The following is a 19,239-nucleotide window of genomic DNA, read 5'->3' on the forward strand; positions in this document are numbered from 1 at the left end:
TATACCACATTGTGGGGTGAGGCAGAAGGCACTGCAATAAGTGCCCATGGTTCATGTAGAGGCACTGCAGTAAGTGTCCATGATTTATTATGTATTAATGTGAACGGCACTGAAGTGTTAAGTGTCACTAGGGGTGCAGGCTTCTGAATCTGTGTCAAGATGTCCAGCATACAAGTCGATCTCATTGGAGTATAACTGAGTAAAGAGCTCCCAGCAGTGAATGTGTGAGTGTGTGAGTGTGTGAATGCATGAGAGCACCGTTGGGTGTAACCTATCAACAGTCAACAAGAGACCAGGAGCATGTTTTCCCCAATGTCCCCTGCCTATCCATAACTTCTTCCTAAACCTCAATCCGGTGATCATACTACCCCGTACCCACCCAATTGGTGGACCCTAACCCTCTTTCCCCGTGGTGGTTGCGGTGCCCTGTGTGCTGTAAGTCCCAGGCGCCAAAACTGGTAAAGGGAGGTAGGAGTTTGTGCTACTTCTGCGCTGGACCAGGCGACTACGACAATTAGAGGCCTGTATGAACAAAATGGCAGATTAAATCAACTTTGCAGACCTGTTTAATAACAGTGTAAAGAGACAGGGAGGTGGACTCATGCCCCATCCCTTCTAAGACCCAGAGGGTCCTCTCTCCGGGTGCCCAGTTCCCCTCCTTTGAGTAATCCAATCTGGACCCCCAAGTCGATTTTTTCGGGGATAACCCGGAGGAACTTGATCAGAATGTCATTTACATCCCAGACTACAACCAAGGAGGCTGTGGATGATCAGGGCATGAGGCACACTCCACCGCATGAACCGGACACTGACAACATTTTCTTGAATACCTAGTCTCCCTGCCTAGAGACGTCGCCTATAGACGACCAAATGACATGCAAAGCTCTTTTAAAAAAGGCTGCTGATCACATAAAAATCACTACACACGAAGGCGTCCTTGATTCAGACTAATTCGGACTTTGTGGAGGATATTCTTAAGGAGAGGGCCCCAGTCAGCCAGGCCATTCCTCTGTTAAACTCCATCAAGAAGCAACTGGCCCGCTCTTGCTCACACCTTCACTCACACGGGCAGTTAATCCCTGTGTAAAAAAGATGTTCCGTCAGACCTCTTCTGACCTGTTTTACATCAGGGGACATGCTGGTCCGGACTCCCTGCTTGTTACCACGACTGGAAAAGGGCAGGAGTACCACTGTCCTCGGTGGAATCTCCTCCGGACGAAACCTGCAAAAAGTTGTACGCCCTTCGCAATAGGGTTACTACCTCTGTGGTGTACTCCACCAGGATTGCCAACAACACCACACTCCTCGCAAGCTATAGTGACGTCCAGTGGGCCCTTGTCCAGGACGGCCTTCAAAAGGAACGGAACCCAATCGCACCCGCCTCCTGGCAGTGGTCGCAGAGGAAAGGCAAATCACCCAAAATATCCTCAAAACACTTTACTCTGCTGAAACTTCAAGGTGCGTCCTTGTCCTGTGAACCCTGCTCAAAAGCCACGCTTGATTTAGAAACCCAGGCTTCTTATATCTACAAGCCAGAGGAAGAAGCCAACCTCTTCAGGAAAGCGGTGTATGATGCTTTGGAAACAGCTAAGAAAGAACACGAGACCCTAAAGTCACTCATCCAAATCTCGGCTATGCCCTATATCCAGCGCGGCAATTTCAACACCTGCCGGTCCTTTTGAGAGCAGCCTTCACTTGCTCTCCCCACGCACAGTACAGCTCAGTAGAATCCAACTGGGCATCAGGTCAAGGTTCCTCTGGTATCTTCCAATCCCAACATAGAGGTTCCCGTCAGGGAAAAGGTAGAGTTAGAAACTCGGCGTCCAGAGGCTCCCTGGCCTCCACCTCCAAGTGACTCGATGGTATGGGTCCCCTTTCACTCTTTCCCAGTCGAGGATCGTCGAACATCATTTGCCCACGAATGGGAGGGGATCACTTCAGATCAGTGGGTCCTAAGACAGTCACCCACGTGTACTGCATAGAGTTCTTCCTACCACCCGCTACCATCCACCCAAAGCCAGGCAGTCGCCTGGTCAGCCAGTCATCAGACCATCTGCGCATCCTGTTGGAAGAGGTTCAGGTCCTGCTGGAAAAGGGCGCCATCAAAGACGTCCCTCATCTTCATGTAAATGAGGGTATTTATTCGGTGTACTTGTACCCAAAAAGGATTCAACCATGCACCCTGTTTTAGATATGCGTCCTGCGAACAAGTAGGTCAAGCCACAACATTTTAGGATAACAACTCTTCAGGAAGTAATTCCACTTCTGCGGCAAGAGGATTACATGGCCACACTGGACATGAAAGATTCATAATTTTATATTTTAATGTTGACAGTGAACAGAGAGTACCCCAGGTTCATGACAGAGAACACACACTATCAGTTCAACGTTTTCCCCTTCAGCATTGCCTCAGCCTCAAGGGTGTTCACGAAGGTACTGGCAGTAGCGGCGGCTCACCTGTGCTGACAGTCCATCCCGTGTATCCCTACCTCGACGACTGGCTCATAACAGGGTACTCGTATGGAACATGCCTAGAAAATACCCAGGCGACCGTGGACCTCCTATTCAGCCTAGGATTCTCAATCAATGAGAAGACTTCAAGCCTAGTCCCCAGCCTAGTCAAACCATATCTCGGGGCTCCGATTCCAACAGAAGACAGGCTCGTCTTCCCTTCCAACAAGAGGGCTCAAAACATTCTGTTCCAGATCCCTCACTATGTAGCCAGTCTTTGGGTTCTGTTCGCAAGGCCATGCGGCTGTTGGGGATGATATTTACAAAAAAATAGGGCTGCCCCTGTGGGCGAACGTGGAATGGGGGCAGTATACAATATTCAACAAAACCACGCTATTAACAACACGAGTGTGTTATGAATATTTATACTTATTCTTAGCAAATGTTTTTGTGCACAAAGTTCACAAAGAGTATCTCAAAGTGCAAATACAAAATTATTTTAATATATAAACAATTGAATGATACATATAGTTCAAAGCATAAAACCTAAAACCAATGTTCTAGGTAAACACACATAGTTACAAAGTGACACAAATAATCAGAATAACAAGTCAAAATTCAGAATTGAAGTCTAAACCATACTGCAAGGTAAACTAAATGATACACTGGTTGTTATGAACTCCTGCATGGTATACTGAATACTACCCTGGAGAGTTTTATTGGCAAGATTAATTAATAATCATGTCATCGATCTGCCTACGTGAACATGAAATTCCGTGAACATGAAATGTCTGAACTTTTTTTGGTTCTAATGCTCCTCTTTTTGTTACTTGAGCACTGGTACGGCGTAGGAATACACGTGCAGCCCTTCTGTTACTTCTGCCGTTTTCACACTGCAAAATTTCCGCCCTCTCACCACGTTATTTCCAGCACTCTGGCTATCGCTGGGTTTCCCTTAACCATCATCATCCTGCAATCACCAACCTACAGCATTGTGTGTCTTCTTCACTTCATACCTCCTTTTCATCTTCTGACACATCTACCATCTGACCACTGGAATTCACTTTTGCTCACAGCGGCTTCACCCTTCTACAGATTTGTGGATATAGTGACTTTCTCCTACCTACAAACTTTGGGACATTCATCACCATTCCTGAGGGTATCACTTAGAATAAACTTGGTGATGGGAATGTTCGAGGACTTACAGGTTTACACAACAGACCAATACAAAAATAAGGTTGTCTATTGGACTCGCTACATTGACGATGCTTTCTTCATTTGGGACGGATCATTACATGATTTGGAAGATTTCAGACTCAAAATCCATTACAACAATTGGGGCATAGAATTTATAGGCACTAGCAGCAAAACTGAGATCAATTTCTTAGACTTGACAATCTTTGTATTTGGAAATCAACTGAGAACCAAAATGTATCGCAAAGAAACTGAAGTGAACTCTACACTGTTTGCCACCAGCTGCCACCATGAACCCGTGATTAGAAACATTCCGAAAGGAGAATTTATAAGGGCAAGAAGAAACTGCGCAGACCCAGAACACTTTCAGGAAGAATGCAATCTCCTGTCAGGCAGATTCAAGGCCAGAGGCTACCCACCTAAATACATACGGGCAGCCTGTATCAAAGCACAACAAACACCAAGAATATCAACTCTGTCACAAAAAGACAAACCTAAACAGGACAATAAAGTACATTTCATCATAACATATTGTACAAACAAGCGTGAATTGAGAAAGATCCTAAAGAGAAACTGGTATTTGCTCAAGGTTGACCCCCAAAATAGGGAACTTCATTTATGATCATCCTTCCATCATTTATAGAAGAGCCAGGACTCTTCGAACAAGTCTGAGCACCTCTCTACTACCATCAAAGACCAAAGACAAAGTCAAGAGCTGGCTGGAAGAACCCAAACCAGGTTTCCGAAAATGCGGCACCTGCTCTATGTGCAAGTATGCAACAACCAACACAGACTTTTTTAAAGATTCGAATGGTAACCGCATTAAAATTCAGGAACAAAATCAATTGTCGAACCAAATACGTGATCTACGCTATCATATGCATATGTCAACAGATCTATATCGGGAGCACCATCCGAGAGTTACAGACAAGAATTAGAGAACATTTCTCAGCTATCAGTAGTCAAGACAAGAATCTACCTCTAGCCGATCATTGGCAAAAAACACACCAGTTACATGATAAGGACATTAGATTTATTGGCCTAAAAAAGGTCACTCTGGGACCTAGGGGGGGAAACAATGAACTTCTTCTACGGCAAGAAGAGGCAAGACTCATTTGCCTCTTCAAAAGTACAGAAAAAGGCATGAACACAGATAATGAAATGGCATATTTTCTATGAAACATCACCGACTTATCCAGTCCCCAATTGGGACTAATCACGTAACATCTGTAAATGACTAAGCAACGTGTACCACACATCCATGAACAATAATGTGTAATGATGTCATGAAGTATACAATTCGACCTGTTTTCTATACTCCCATGAGTTATGAACAGTTGAATTGTATGGATGCAATATTTGTTAATGAACAAGTAGCAAAGTGTAATGCGGCCAAAAAGTACAAATTTCAACTTATTTCATGACACTTCCATGATTTATTAACAGTTGAATTCCCCCTAGCATATACACCAGGAGACACTGCATTTACCATGATACATAACGTAAGTAGGTCACCTGACCACTGCCTCGATCCAGGAATATTACCTTAACACTCAGATGCCTCCCCGCTTTTGAGATGAACACCCCACTTTCTTGAATTAATCACATGCACGACTTAGAATGCATTAGCACAGCAATTTACAAAGCCGGCTTTAAATATACCGATTTTCAGTACAATATGCAAGTTTGGTCCTACATGTCGCTTCCCAATTACTTTCCATACTTAGTTACCCAAAACATGGCCGCCATTTTTTGACAGCGGCATGACAACCAATAAAGGACTACAGTTGCCATGGAAATCCCCATACTCCTTAGACCACGCATATTCCATGAACAGTTCTGACCGACGCTTGATGCATGAGGACAATCAGTGCAGGTAAGCCTCCCGGGGGCCCATTTGTCCCATCACTTAGCGAACCAATCTGAGAATGGTCCGTTTTTACTCGCGTTACCTTATCCGAAAATTGAGCTTTTCAATTTAGACAGTGGTGTTTAGTTGATCTCAAGTTAGAGATCTTATTTGGACTATTTCCTACCATAACCTACTCACAATCGCAGCGCCGGCATTACGACCCTAACAGGAAATTATGTCCCTGGTTTCACAACTATTATGCAGTTTAATCACAAAGCACACGGGTGCACGCCCATTTCAAGTATAGAGATTGTTTTGACTAACAGTGTATTTAAAGTACGGTATCATTTTTACATGTTCCACGAAATTTTTCTCTCTCCCCTCCCATCCCCCGTTCTTCTTCTCCTCCTGCCTTGTCTCTTTTCTTTTTCAATGGGATTTATTCCAGTAACATTCAACAGTCACAATCTTTGTAACAATCATACCTCAGGGTAAGAAACATTTGATATACAACCTATTTCTCCTAATGTATAAAATGACATCAATCACCAATTTGTGCAATCTTGTCTTTTCCCTACCATTCCTCCCCTCAACCTCCCCCCCTCCGTTTTTTCTCGGTCATATTATTTGGAATGACATGAATTCCACACCTTACCATGTATGTATATGATATTTCTTTTTACCATTGCTTTGGGTTTACTACAATTTTATGTTACCTTGTTGCATTCTTTGAACATGATGCATCTCACCTATTGCTAAATGAAATGTGCATATTTCTTATTCATACTTTAATTTTGGATCTCTCATTACTCAACCTGCTCCATGTTTTATTTATTATTTTCCATGATTATGCTTCACCACTTTTCCTTTATTTTGTGTTAAATTGTTATGCGTATACAAAAATGCCCTGATTTGGGAAAGGCCCCTTGCCGAAACACGTCATCATAGAAGGGCCATCAATAAACGTACCCAACCTTGCAATTCCAAATACTCCTTATATTTTTTGAAGATAGCCTTCATATTAACAATTGCCAACAATTGCGAACAAGCACCGCAGACTGTTTTTTGGCGCAGTAATAAGGTGTGCCCAAAATTTCTTTCTATCACTTTGAATAGACATTGACTCTCTTGGTTGTTTCCGATGCACCCTTGTGTCGCCCGTGTTAAGTTCTCCATTTCTCTCAGATAACCACTGCAAGAAGAAACATCCGTTTGGTACACAGCGTTCTTGCTGCACCATCCCCGGCCGGACCTGCACAAATAGGTATCAGGCATGTCACTCACGGACCACAGGGAAGAGTTGGGGAGTGTGATGTGGGGAGATTGACAGTGGACTTATTAACATATCGCGATGTGTGTACCTATGTGTTTTTTCCCCCACTTTAGCTCTGTTGCTGTCCGGCCTTTTCACCCGAGCCCCCGGTCTGACAGGTAATTTAGTATCCTGCAGACCGCACTTTCTGGGAAAAAAGCCTCTCCCTGAAGGAGAACCCTGGCGTTTTCGCAACACCAGGGATACAACGTTGGATCCGGTTCCTGATGGATTAAGGAGCCCAAACGTTGTAGTATGATGGAGGCAGGGGCTGAGCCTATCGCCGCTGCCCTGCAGGCCTTTGCTGCCCTCCGTACTGACATGGCCACAGCACATGCATCCCTCCATCAACGTATTGATGTGATGCAGAGCATGGTATACCCTCTCCCCACTTACCCTCTCCCCACTTATGAGGAATTTGGGGACAGTGCAGCCGTAGCTCCGCCTTTATAACCGCCTGCCCCGAACCCTGGTCAAAATCCGATTATTTTGCCTGGTCCTTTTCCTTTTTTACGGGTGATCCCAAAAGTTTCGGACATTCTTAAATCAGTGCAAGCTGCACTTTCTTTGTCACCCAGCAGCGTTTCCGAATGCCACCACGAAGGTTGCCTTCGTGTTGCCCCATTTGGGTGATGCTGCGGCTGCCTGGGCAAATCTGCTCCTAGAATCAAAGTCCCAGCCCTGTATGATTTCGATGCCCTTGTCTCCACTATGACCCTGGTCTTTGATGCCAGAAACGAGGCTCAGGCCTCCGATCTAGAGCTCCTGGCCTTGACACAGAGGAAGCAGTCCCTGTTGTCGTACCTGGCGTGCTTTAACCAACTGGCGGTTGAGACCTCCTGGCCAGAACAAAAAAAAAACCTTTGTGTTCTACAGAGGACTCTCAGAGGATCTGAAAGACGCTCTAGCAGTGGTCTCTTCCATACCCTCTGGTTTCTCTGCTTTCCTTACGTTGGTGCTACAGATGGACGCACATCTTACACAGAGGAAGGGCAAGCGTTGAGTCCCTGATATGCCCCCTGGCAGGTCCAACGTGACCCCTGGTTCTGCTCCTGGAGACCTGGAACCTATGCAGGTCGGGGCTACGCGTGGTCCCCTGTCAAAAGAAGAGAGAGCGGCATATGCAGAACAACTTATGCCTCTACTGCAGACAGACTAGGCATTTCATATGCATTTGCCCCAAACGCCCACTAAAGCGCCCGGGAAACGTCAAGACCCGGCCTTAGACCGGGCCTCAGGGATGGATCTGTATGTTAGCAGCCCAGGAGACAGTCCTATAAGTTCGCACATTTACTTGCCCATGACCTTTAAGGCCGCAGGTTCTGAGCCGTTTACTGTTCCAGTCATGGTTGATTCCGGAGCTACAGGGAATTATATTGATGTTACCTTGGCCAAAAAACTAGGATTACCGATTCATAACAAACCCTGTCCTGATGTTGTGCGAGCAGTCGACGGTTCCCGTCTGGTATCGGCTCTGGTTACCGAACAGACTGACCCCGTTCTGGTCAGCACTCATGAAGGACATACAGAGACACTCGCTTTAGATCTCATCACAACCCCTGAATTCTGAGTCATACTGGGGTTACCTTGGCTCCAGCTATACAACCCGATAATCAACTGGGTTGAGCAGTCGGTGTCCTTCATATCCCCTTACTGCCAGAGTACATGTTTGGGGACCGTTGTGGAGCAGTGCTCTCACCATGTGTGGATCTCTTGTCCAGTGCCTCTGCAGTTTGTGCCACACAACAGGGCTCCACTACGGTTCTACGCAATGGATATCGGGATATGGCTGATGTGTTTGAGCAAGCATTGACGGAATGGCTACCCCCACGTAGGGGGTACGACTGTCCCATTGACCTCATTCCAGGGGCCACGGTTCCCCCATGGTCATCTCCATTCTCTATACCGCCAGGAAGAGGCAGTGTTGAAGGAGTATATTGATAAGTCTCTTTGGTTGGGTCACATTCGCCCTTCCCGTTCCCCGGTGGCTTCCCCCATCTTTTTCGTCCCTAGGAAGGGTGGGGAGTTGCGCCCCTGTGTGGACTATAGAGCTTTGAACGAGGTCACAATAAAGAACCAGTACCCGTTACCCTTGATCTAACTGCGTGACCGCGTGTCTTCGTTCACTGTCAAATTAGATCTGCAGGGTGCGTACAATTTAGTACGCATAAGACAAGGAGACGAATGGAAGACCGCTTTTACGTCTAGATACGGTCTCTATGAATACCTCGTTATGCCGTTTGGACTGTGTAATGCCCTGGCAACCTTAAAACATTTTATCAATGATGTCTTCCGGGATCTGTTGGATTGTTTTGTGGTCGTCTATTTGGACGACAACATACTTATTTACTCCACTACTATGGAAGAACACGTGCAACACATCCGTACTGTTCTGGAGAGGCTTCGGGAGCATGCTCTCTATGCTAAACTGGAGAAGGGTATCTTCCATGCTTCCACCGTGGAGTTCCTCGGCTTTGTGCTGTCTGCCCGCGGTGTTCACATGAGTGATTCCAAGATTCAAGCTCTTGTGGATTGGCCGATACCCGCATCTGTCGAAGCCCTGCAATCCTTCCTTGGTTTTTCACGAATTTATATTGGCGCTTCATTGCCTCTTGCTCCGACATTTTTAAGCCACTCACTCGGCTCACTAGTCCTTCAGTCAAGTTTGTCTGGGGAAGGGAAGCACAGGCAACATTTCAGATCCTTAAACATGTCTTCACATCGGCACCAGTGATGCCGCATCCAAACCCGTCTCAGTTTTACATACTGGAGGTGGATGCCTCGGCTGTGGCTAAAGGGGCTATCTTGTCGCAGCAGTGTCCTACAACACAGCGCCTGCATCCTGTAGCCTATTTCTCAAGGACCCTGATGCCTGCAGAAAAGAACTACACCATAACAGACCGGGAGCTCCTGCCGATTAAGGCTGCATTCAAAGAATGGCACCATCACCTCCTGGGGGCAGAACCCCACGTTCCAGTATATAACAACCATCGGAACCTGCAGGAGTTAACAGATGCCAAATGCACTAACGGTCGACAAGTCCGGTGGCATTTGTTTATTGCTAAGTTTAGCGTCATAGTAATAACCGTCCAGGGCCTCTTCATGGAAAAGCTGATGCCTTGTCGAGATTGGGCAGAGAGACTAGTCCCGATTCATCCATAGTTCCTCTTCAACCCAAGGGGTCAGTTCTTTCTATCTCTTCACCTTTAGTGGATTGGGGCCGACAATGGGTGAAATACCTTCCCAGGGAGGTACAACAGACGAAAGTACAAATCACCAAGGGTCTGCCTTATGTTGCAGGTCTATTGTATATGCTGGATACCCAATTCCATCTTCTTGCACGTTAATGGACCCATGAATCCCGGCTGTGCGGTGTGCAGGGTCATCGCAAGACATATGAACTATTGACTCAATGGAGTTGGTGGGCCCATATGAGAAACCGACTACATCTTGATGTGCGCTGTCTGTACCCAGTGTAAAAACCAGACCGGAAAGCCCCTAGGGCTGTTACAGAAGATGCCCATTCCCCAGAAACCATGGACAGTCCTTACAATGGATTTCATGGTTGAAATGCCACCTGTACGGGGGATGACTATGATATGGGTAGTGGTCGACACGTTCACCAGGGTGGCACGTTTTATACAGTGTAAAGGGATACCCTCCGCTATCACTCTGGCTTCCTTGTTCTTTGACAAAATCGTCTGATTTTTGGGGTTGCCTACGGTTCTCATCACTGATCGGGGTTCCTAATTCACCTCCTGTTTCTGGCTGGCACTCACGAAATCACTGGGCATTGATGCTCGTTTCTCATCCGCTTACCATCCACAAAGGGATGAACAGACTGATCGCACTAACGCCACGATGGAACAATACCTACGATGTCTGTGTTTCCAATACCAGTCTGATTGGTTGGTGATATCAGGGGCAGCCGAATTTGCATACAATAACTCACTTCATATACCACAGTAGTCTGCTCACACTTTTATGCTTTGTACGGACAGCACCCACGTACACTGCCTTCCGACGTTCCTGCTGCTCAAGGCGTTGGAAGATCCCTTGTTGCAATTCGAACTGGGGTTATGCGACATTCACATGCTGCGCAGGAGAAAAACCGTAGACCAGCCCCACCATGGCAACCCGGTGACAGGGTCTGGTTGTCAACTTGACATCTCCGGATACCTGGGAAAAAGAAGTTTCTTCCACGTTTTGTGGAGCCATATGTTATCACGGCCTGCATCAATCCAGTGTCCTTTCGCCTTGCCATCCTCTCGCACTGGAAATTCACCCGGTTTTTCACACATCATTGCTTATGTAAACGGCAACCGACTCCCGGGCTAAACCAACCCCGGTGCCTGTCCAGGGCGAGGAGGAGTATGAGGTTCTAGCCATTCTGGATACCTGGGTCCGGACCCCGCTATTACCATTATCGACTGGAAGGGCTATGGACCTGAAGACAGGTCCTGGGAACCCGTGTCCAACATCTAAGCTCCCCGGCTCTTACAGGCTTTTCACCGTTCATGGTTGCGTCCCCGCAGGGTTGGTGGAGGACTTTTGCAGGGGGCTACTGTCAGGAATCGCCCCGATAGACACTTCACAGGTGCTGGCCTTTTTGCTCCATATGGGAACACTGGCAATTACCCTGGCGCCTTTCTCGAGGACAGTGCCAGCGTTACAGGACCACAATTCCCAAAAGCACCAGCACTCGGATACCGTCTGATTGGTCACGTCATCACGTTTCTAACGTGATCCAGAACCTGCAGGATAAAGCTTCCTCACGGTTGCTGGGTGACGCTCCTCAACTGTCGCGCTCACTGTCCAGGTCGCTGACCTTGTACCCTGTATCTGCTGTTTTCATACCGACCTCCTGGCTTCCTGAACCATCTGCATTCGTCCCTGGATTTCCTCTTTGCTGTCCCCGTTTTCCGATTTCGGACGCCCATCTGTAATGTCTAACTTCCAATTTCGTACTTATCATCAAACACAAGTGTCAACATATAAGATATTAGCCACCTCGAGACTTGATTGTTCCCTGGAGCATGAGATTGTTCTATTTGAAGACTAATGAGGTTCCTCCTAGGGATCGCTTCATTACCCGCTCCAAGAGTCGGGACATAAAGGAGCCCCGAGGGAAAACCCCCAACGGGGGGAAAGAACCCTGTGCTGAGCTGCTAGGGTTCGTAGAATCACTAGGACTGCTAGGATGATGTGCCTCAGCCACAAGGTCGTTGGTAAGTCGTCAGTAGGACAGGAAACAGAGTGACAATATAAAAGGTAATAGACTAGTCAATACTTGAGAGTAGAAAGGATAGGAAATGAGAATAGGGTGAAACAAGGATTACCTTGATGTTATATGGCCAATCCTAAATGTAAGAGAAAGGCGGGTAGAGGCTCACTCCTAATCTTAATGAGCTAAAGAAGGATAAGATTATTAATCTTCGAAGTTTGAGCAAATAGTTTTGTCTAGAAACACTTAGATCGCTTCCCTTACCGCCTGGGCCAATAAACCGAAGGAAAACCCCTTTCCTGTACTTTTGGGTAGAATCTCCTACTTCTTCTTGTGCAGTGGCTAGAATCAGAAGTGCTACGGGGGAAATTGGACATGTACAATGATAAAGAGTATCCAGAGAATGATTCTCAAAAATAAAGGGCCGTAAGAATAAGTACGTTGCAACGCACCTAAACGAGCCTCTGAAGAGACCAGCGTACTCCGCACTAACAAAACCCGTAATGGTGGAAAGACAATCAGCTGGAAGCCCGGTTGGTTCAACTAAGAAGAAACAAAGGACATCACGAGCTATTAGAGATAACAGCGTTAAGCACTAAGAAGTGAGGAAAGTAAGTTAGTAGGATCAGATTGAAATCTAACACGAACTTACGGAGCGTACCGCCACTCAGGAAGAAAGAAGCAACGCGTGTTGCCACAGGTTGAATGTCCGGATATACTGTGCGGAAGCCTGGGGGCGAGGCCAAAAATCTGTTGAGATCCGGCAAAAACGCTAGAGCGTTGCAGCTTGTTCCTCAACCACCCGGAACAGCTCGCGCAGCATAAGAGAGTCGGTATACAGAACCGATAACCATATTAGGTGTAACACCATCACCCTTATCCCTGTACTGCTTACCGATCCCTGGCTGTGTTTAATGGACATACTTATTCCCTAGTGATTCAATGTCCGGCGCATGGTTCCTGCCTATAGTCACTGTTTTCTACACCCGATCAGGCATTGAACAGTTTTCTTTCCCTGGCTGCATTCTTCCGATTTCCTTTCCGTCTCGGAACATCGTAGGAATACACATGCAGCCCTTCTATTACTTCTGCCGTTTTCACACTGCAAAATTTCCGCCCTTCCACCACGTTCTTTCCAGCACTCTGGCTACGGCTTGGTTGCCCTTAACCATCATCCTGCAATCACCAACCTACGGCATTTTGTGTCTTCTTCACTTCATACCTCCTTTTCATCTTCTGACACGTCTACCATCTGACCACTGGTTTTCACCTTTCTACGGATATTGTGGACATTGGGACTTTTCACTACCTATGGATTTGTGGCTATTGTGACTTTCTCCTACCTACGAACATTGGGACATTCATCACCATTCCTGGGGGTTTCACTATTGATAGACATTGACTCTCTTGGTTGTTTAAGATGAGCCCTTGTGCCGCCCGGGTCAGGTTCTACTCTTCTCTCACACAACCTCTGCAAGAAGAATCATCCGTGTGGTACACAGCGTTCTTGCTACGCCATCCCCGGCTGGACCTGCAAAAATAGGTATCAGGCCTGTCGCTCACAGTCCACAGGTAAGAGTTGAGGAGTGTGATGTGGGGAGATTGACAGTGGACTTATTAACATATTGTGATCTGTGTACCTATGTGTTTTCCCCACTTTACCTCTGTTGCTGTCCGGCCTTTTCACCCGAGCCCCCGGTCTGACAGGTAATTTGGTATCCTGCAGACCGCACTCTCTGTGGGGGAAGTCTCTCCCTGAAAGAGACCCTGGGAGTTTTCAGACGCAAGGGACACGATGTTGGATCCGGCTCCTGACACAAGGGGCGAGTTTTGCTTTCACAATTAAGTTTCATCACAAGACTGTATCACTGAATGATTACTGCAAGGAGAAGATAAGGAGAAGACATGAATGGCAAAGGATAAGATTGATAATAGTTTTGGGAAATACTGGGTGAGGAAAGTGGAGCTTGGATAATGTGTGGAGGTGTCTGGCTTTCTATTTTTGTCTTGGGAAATGGATGACATTTTTCAACTTGCCTGATTAACATATGAAATGCTGCTATTTCTAATCCAAAAATGTCACATTTACATTATTATATCATGCGTGTTATGTCACTGCATTTGGAGGCTGACAGTGCGCATGTGTGAGATGCAAACGCATTACAGCATAAGTACCTATTCACCCTAAATTATCCGGCGATGCACCATGCCCTGAATCCCATCTTATAGGACTTGGCTGAGGCACCAAATACAGCCTCCCAGTAGCATCTGGTAGGGGATCCAAATGCACTACACCCCGGAAGATCCTGGTAGAGTTAGCCCGTACACCCCAGCCCAAAACCAGCAGATGCACCCCCTGGTCCGCAGTAGGACCTCATAATAATTTCCTTAAAACACCCTACAGGAAGGCCCAACACCCCCTCCCGACCTGCTCAAAGCACCTGCCAGAGTAACCTGCATTCTCCACCCCCACCTTGAAGCTACCAGCATAGGCACCCACAACCCCAACCACACACTCAACTTCCAGCAAGTTTGCAGTTGTAACTTGTGTATTTTAAAGCCTTTTTTTATATACAATCTTGTAGAAAGTGTTCATTTACTGAGTACAAATCTACTAAATACCCACTTGTACATCATATTATCTCATGTGCAATACATACATGTGTAAATGGTGCTCTGGTGCCCACATCTCGGGTATGCATCATTAAAAACAAACATCCTAAAGGCATATATTCATCACTGAAAGGAGACAGTTCTCAACACCCTTACTTGCACACTTTTATCACACCCTTCACAGCCAGTGAGCTTGCTACTACCTTACCTCCATCTCCCAAACTCGGTTCTGCAGCTCGAGGCATCTCTTCTCCAATTCCAAAACTCTGCTAGGCTCCGATGACCCTTCTGGGAGAAAACATGGCTCTATTCAGATTATATGCATAAATATTGCATCATTTATGTGTTGGCCAATCTAATAATGCTCCCTGGCCGCAACAGCATTTGCACCTCAAACCTTCTAGAGCCCTTCACAGCTTTTGATAGTGTATATTAAACCACTTTCCTCGCATACCTTAAGTTCAGGGAGCAAGTGACAGTTTTGTTCTGGTTCTCCATCTTTCCTTCAAAGAACACAACAGGTCCAAACTGCACGACCTGTATCTCCTGTGAAGTCCATCAGTGTCCCCTCATTACCAGTTATTTGCACCTGCCACATTGATCAGATTAAGATTATTCAGAGTCATGCATACCCCCATTCTCTTCAGGCTAACCAACAGTCCACCTTTCATTGCCCATTCCTTCTAATAGTGTCAGAAGACATTAACTGCTGGGTTCAAGTAAGCTGGCTCAAAACGATTGAGGGAAAGGCCCACGTACCATCCTCAATTAACTCTCTGAACTTTAAAGCCCTTCGATCTGGCTCTCGCTCATGCCTTTCACCACTCCCTAACCGCACTACAGATGTCAAGAGCCTGACCTTCCACCTCTGTACCAACATGCACTGCATCCTAGGAGAACCATGTCGTCAACTCCAGTTTCTTCTAATCATGCATTCTAAAACACATACTCAACTACCTGAACTTTTCCAATAAAATCACAGCAGTCAACACCTAAATCTGCTCCAGATTCTACCTGGGTATCCCACTTCATCTGCAGACTCTGGATGAATCCAAAAGAGCATAGCCTACAAGTTGCTGGAGACAAGACCACCTCACCCTTCTTGCCTTTCACTTGCTGCTTGTTGCAAAGCAGATTCAATTCAAGGTCCTTATTTGGACATTCTAGCATCACACCAGAACTCTACAATGGCCCCTTTCAGAGCTGACAGAGCAACAGAGAACTCCAAGCCATATGAATGTGTATGTTTGATTTTAATGTGTATCACACAAAACAGAGAGTAGGTCTTCGCTGAGCCCACAGGGTTTTAGGGTCAACACCAATGTCATTGTTGTTCAATCTAGACCCGGAACCTTGGTTGTTCCCTCTCTCCCATAAAACATGTCTACCTTCTGGACAGAGAACAGTCACTCATGGTCTATGGGATTTATAAAGTCCTGCACTTCTTGCTTGGCTTTTGTTGCTTGGATTTGTCCTTGGTGTCCTTGATCTGGTCAGAATGTTGCACTGGTCCTCCAGGATTTGTGGTTTACCTGGTGTCACGGTCCCCAGTACCTTTGCCATTTTGACAGGGGTCAGAAGTTAAACTCTTTCAGGGTCACTAGGAGTTGTACGGATTCCCCTCCTGACATTGCTGGATAACCTAGAAGGGTTGGCTGCCTTCCAGCTGTCTGGTGCAACATGAGGCCTTTACATCATTGTATAACTCTACCCAGGATGCAGGTTCTGGGAGCTCACCCATTTTGTTCATTCCATCTTTCTCAGTTTACTGCCCTCCTCCCTGTTCTTTTCTGTATTCCTCCACTCCTTTTCTTTCCTCTACCTTCTTTCTCATGCTATTGGTTTCCAACTTCTCACTGCATCCTTGATGCTTTTCCCTACTTTCTATCGCCTCTACACGTCCTCGCACCTCTAACACATACTGGGCCTCATTACGACCCAGGCGGTAATCGTCCGTCATTACCGCCATGGCGTAATGAGCGTTTACGCCGTGGGGCGATGGCGTAAAGAGCGCCACATTACGACCCATCGCGCACGAGCATTACGCCATGGCGGTAATGCAATTAACGCCATGGCGGAAAATGCCCCTACCGGCATCGTAAAGCGAGCAAGGTGCACTTCCGCCACCGTAAGTAGCGGCCACCGTAAGTAGCGGCCACCGTAATTTGCGGCCACCGTAATTTGCGGCGGCCGTAAAAAGCAGAACCGGAAATAGCGTCATCGCGCCGGAACGGGAAACAGCCCATCGGCCATCTTTAAAAACACAATCCATTGCCATCCTACCGAACAACACCAGACCCAACCCTGACACCTGTCCCAACCTATCACCCACCCATCCAAGTACCCGAAAATGCCTAAATCTGTGAAAAAGGCATGTGACCGCCAGCGCCAGGAGAGATTCAGCCGGGAGGAACTCTGCATGCTTGCGGAGACCCTGCAAGACAACGCAGGTGTCGTTTTCTCCCCGGAAATGACCAGGACAGCGATAGGGAAGAAGAAGGCCATCTGGGCCCTGGTGGCTGAGCGCGTCAGCGCGGTGGGGACCGTACCCCGCACCCCACAGCAGTGCAGGAAGCGCTGGGATGACCTACGCATACGGGTCAGAGCCGTCATCTCTGCAAACCGCAACCTTGCCATGGGTACCGGTGGAGGGTCGGAATCCCCCCTAAAACTCCAACCGTGGGAGGAGATCTGTGCAACCACGATTGGCATGGAATCCATTGAAGGCGTTGGAGGGATGGAAAGGGGAGCTCCGACATCAGGCGAAGAAGGTAGGTGCCTCAAACAAGACATGCCATAGTCACTGCAGTCCATTCATGTGTAGCACAAGGTTTCCCTAGAGTGTAAATGCAACACATATCAACACTGCCCATAGCCACATGCAAGCACCACCCTGTATACACTGCTGGCACCCGCATACCTGCATCGACATTCCACACTGAAAGGAGACAACCTGCATGGCACTGCCTGAAATCTGCCTCATCTACTGACCAGAATAATGTCAATCATTGTCATTCCAAAGTCCGCAGACCCATCAATAACGCCCTCCCTCCTTTGCTCCACCACAGGCACAGATTCACACCCAGAGGACCAGGACACCCCTGCGCCGAAGAGAGCCAAGAAGGCCATCAATGACGTCCCTGCACCCTCAACCTCAGCTGCAGTGAGGCAGACCCCACTACAAGCAGGTCCCACTGCAAGCATTCCGGACGTCCCACCGGCAAGCACCCCTGTAGGCAGCAGGCCAGCAGCAGCTGCTCCACCTCCACCGACATTGCCTGCCACAGAAGGCACGGGGTCAGCGGCCAGCAGCAACATCGGTGAGACAGCTGCAACAGCTGCATGTTCAGACTCAGACATGGAGCACGAGGTCAGAAGCCCCACTGACCTACTACATTCCCCCTGTTTCTCAGACGCCAGCCCCCATGAGGATCACACACAGGGGCACACAGAGGTAGAGGAGTGGCCTTCCACCCCATGCCCTGTCCACACTCCACAGGAGGGGAGCAGCCCCTCCATCACTCCACCAGCACTGGCCATGGGCCATCAGGGCCAGCAGTCCCTCGAGGACATCACAGAACGGCAGCATCAACTGTCCACGATGCTGAATGAGCATGCCGCGGAATGTGTGGGGGCTAGGTCTACAATTGAACAGGCCACAGAGACTCTAAGGGCCGAAGTAGCACAGAGCACTGCCACCATGAGGGATGCCATGCAGGCCATGTCCAGGGACATCTGTGCTGAACTTGCCGCCTTGCGTCGTGCGCTCACTGAGCACACCCACACCCAACAGGACGTGCATGCACAGGGGCAGCCAGGGACCTCCTCCACTGCCAGTTCTGCACAGAGCAGCCCCGTGCGACGTTCCGGACGTAACCTGCGCTCCACAGCCAGGGGTGCCCCGGGGGCCGGGAGAGGGGGCTTGTAACAGCCTGTGGCCACTGTCACAGGCATCTGTTGACACCTAGAGGGGGTGTGTTGGGGTGTGCAGGGGGGAGGTGGGAGGGGGTGTGTTGGGGTGTGCAGGGGGGAGGTGGGAGGGGGAGTGTTGGGGTGTGCAGGGGGGAGGTGGGAGGGGGTGTGTTGGGGTGTGCAGGGGGGAGGTGGGAGGGGGTGTGTTGGGGTGTGCTGGGGGGAGGTGGGAGGGGGTGTGTTGGGGTGTGCAGGGGGGAGGTGGGAGGGGGTGTGACACGACATTTCATAGTTTCAATACACTTTTTTCTTTCAAAAAAAGTAATGTGTGGACATTTTCATTGCGCATGTGTGCTTTAATTGGTGTACAGTCCACAGTGTGCATGTCCCAGAGACACACAGTGCCCCAAGTGCAGTCTCCATGTGATAAACACCAGCCGTGTGTGCTAGAAGCAGTGGTCGATGATACTTTGGCGCATTGCACGCCCCTCCTGTGCATCGCCTCCTCCATGGGGTGCCGCCCCATCTGCACCCTCCTCATCCTCATCGTCAGGTGGTTGCAGTTCTGCGTCAGGGGGCAGGGGCACATTCCGTCTGACGCACATATTGTGTAGCATGACACATGCCATGACGATCTTTGCCACCTTCTCATGGCCATACAGGAGTGCCCCACCAGACCTG

General features: G+C 48.0%; 1 protein-coding gene across 2 annotated transcripts in view; it reads right to left on the minus strand.

The window, feature by feature from the left end:
* The window catches only part of UBXN11 (UBX domain protein 11), a 286,049-nt gene that overhangs the window by 198,076 nt on the left and 68,734 nt on the right, over nt 1-19,239 (minus strand). For both annotated transcript variants that reach the window (XM_069622845.1, XM_069622846.1), the window contains exon 6: nt 14,855-14,934. In XM_069622845.1, the coding sequence (XP_069478946.1) occupies nt 14,855-14,934 (80 nt within the window). The remainder of the gene's footprint in view (nt 1-14,854; nt 14,935-19,239) is intronic.

Source organism: Ambystoma mexicanum, chromosome 11 (genome assembly GCF_040938575.1).
Source record: "Ambystoma mexicanum isolate Mex_15411 chromosome 11, UKY_AmexF1_1, whole genome shotgun sequence".
In the NCBI taxonomy this organism is placed as follows: domain Eukaryota; kingdom Metazoa; phylum Chordata; class Amphibia; order Caudata; family Ambystomatidae; genus Ambystoma; species Ambystoma mexicanum.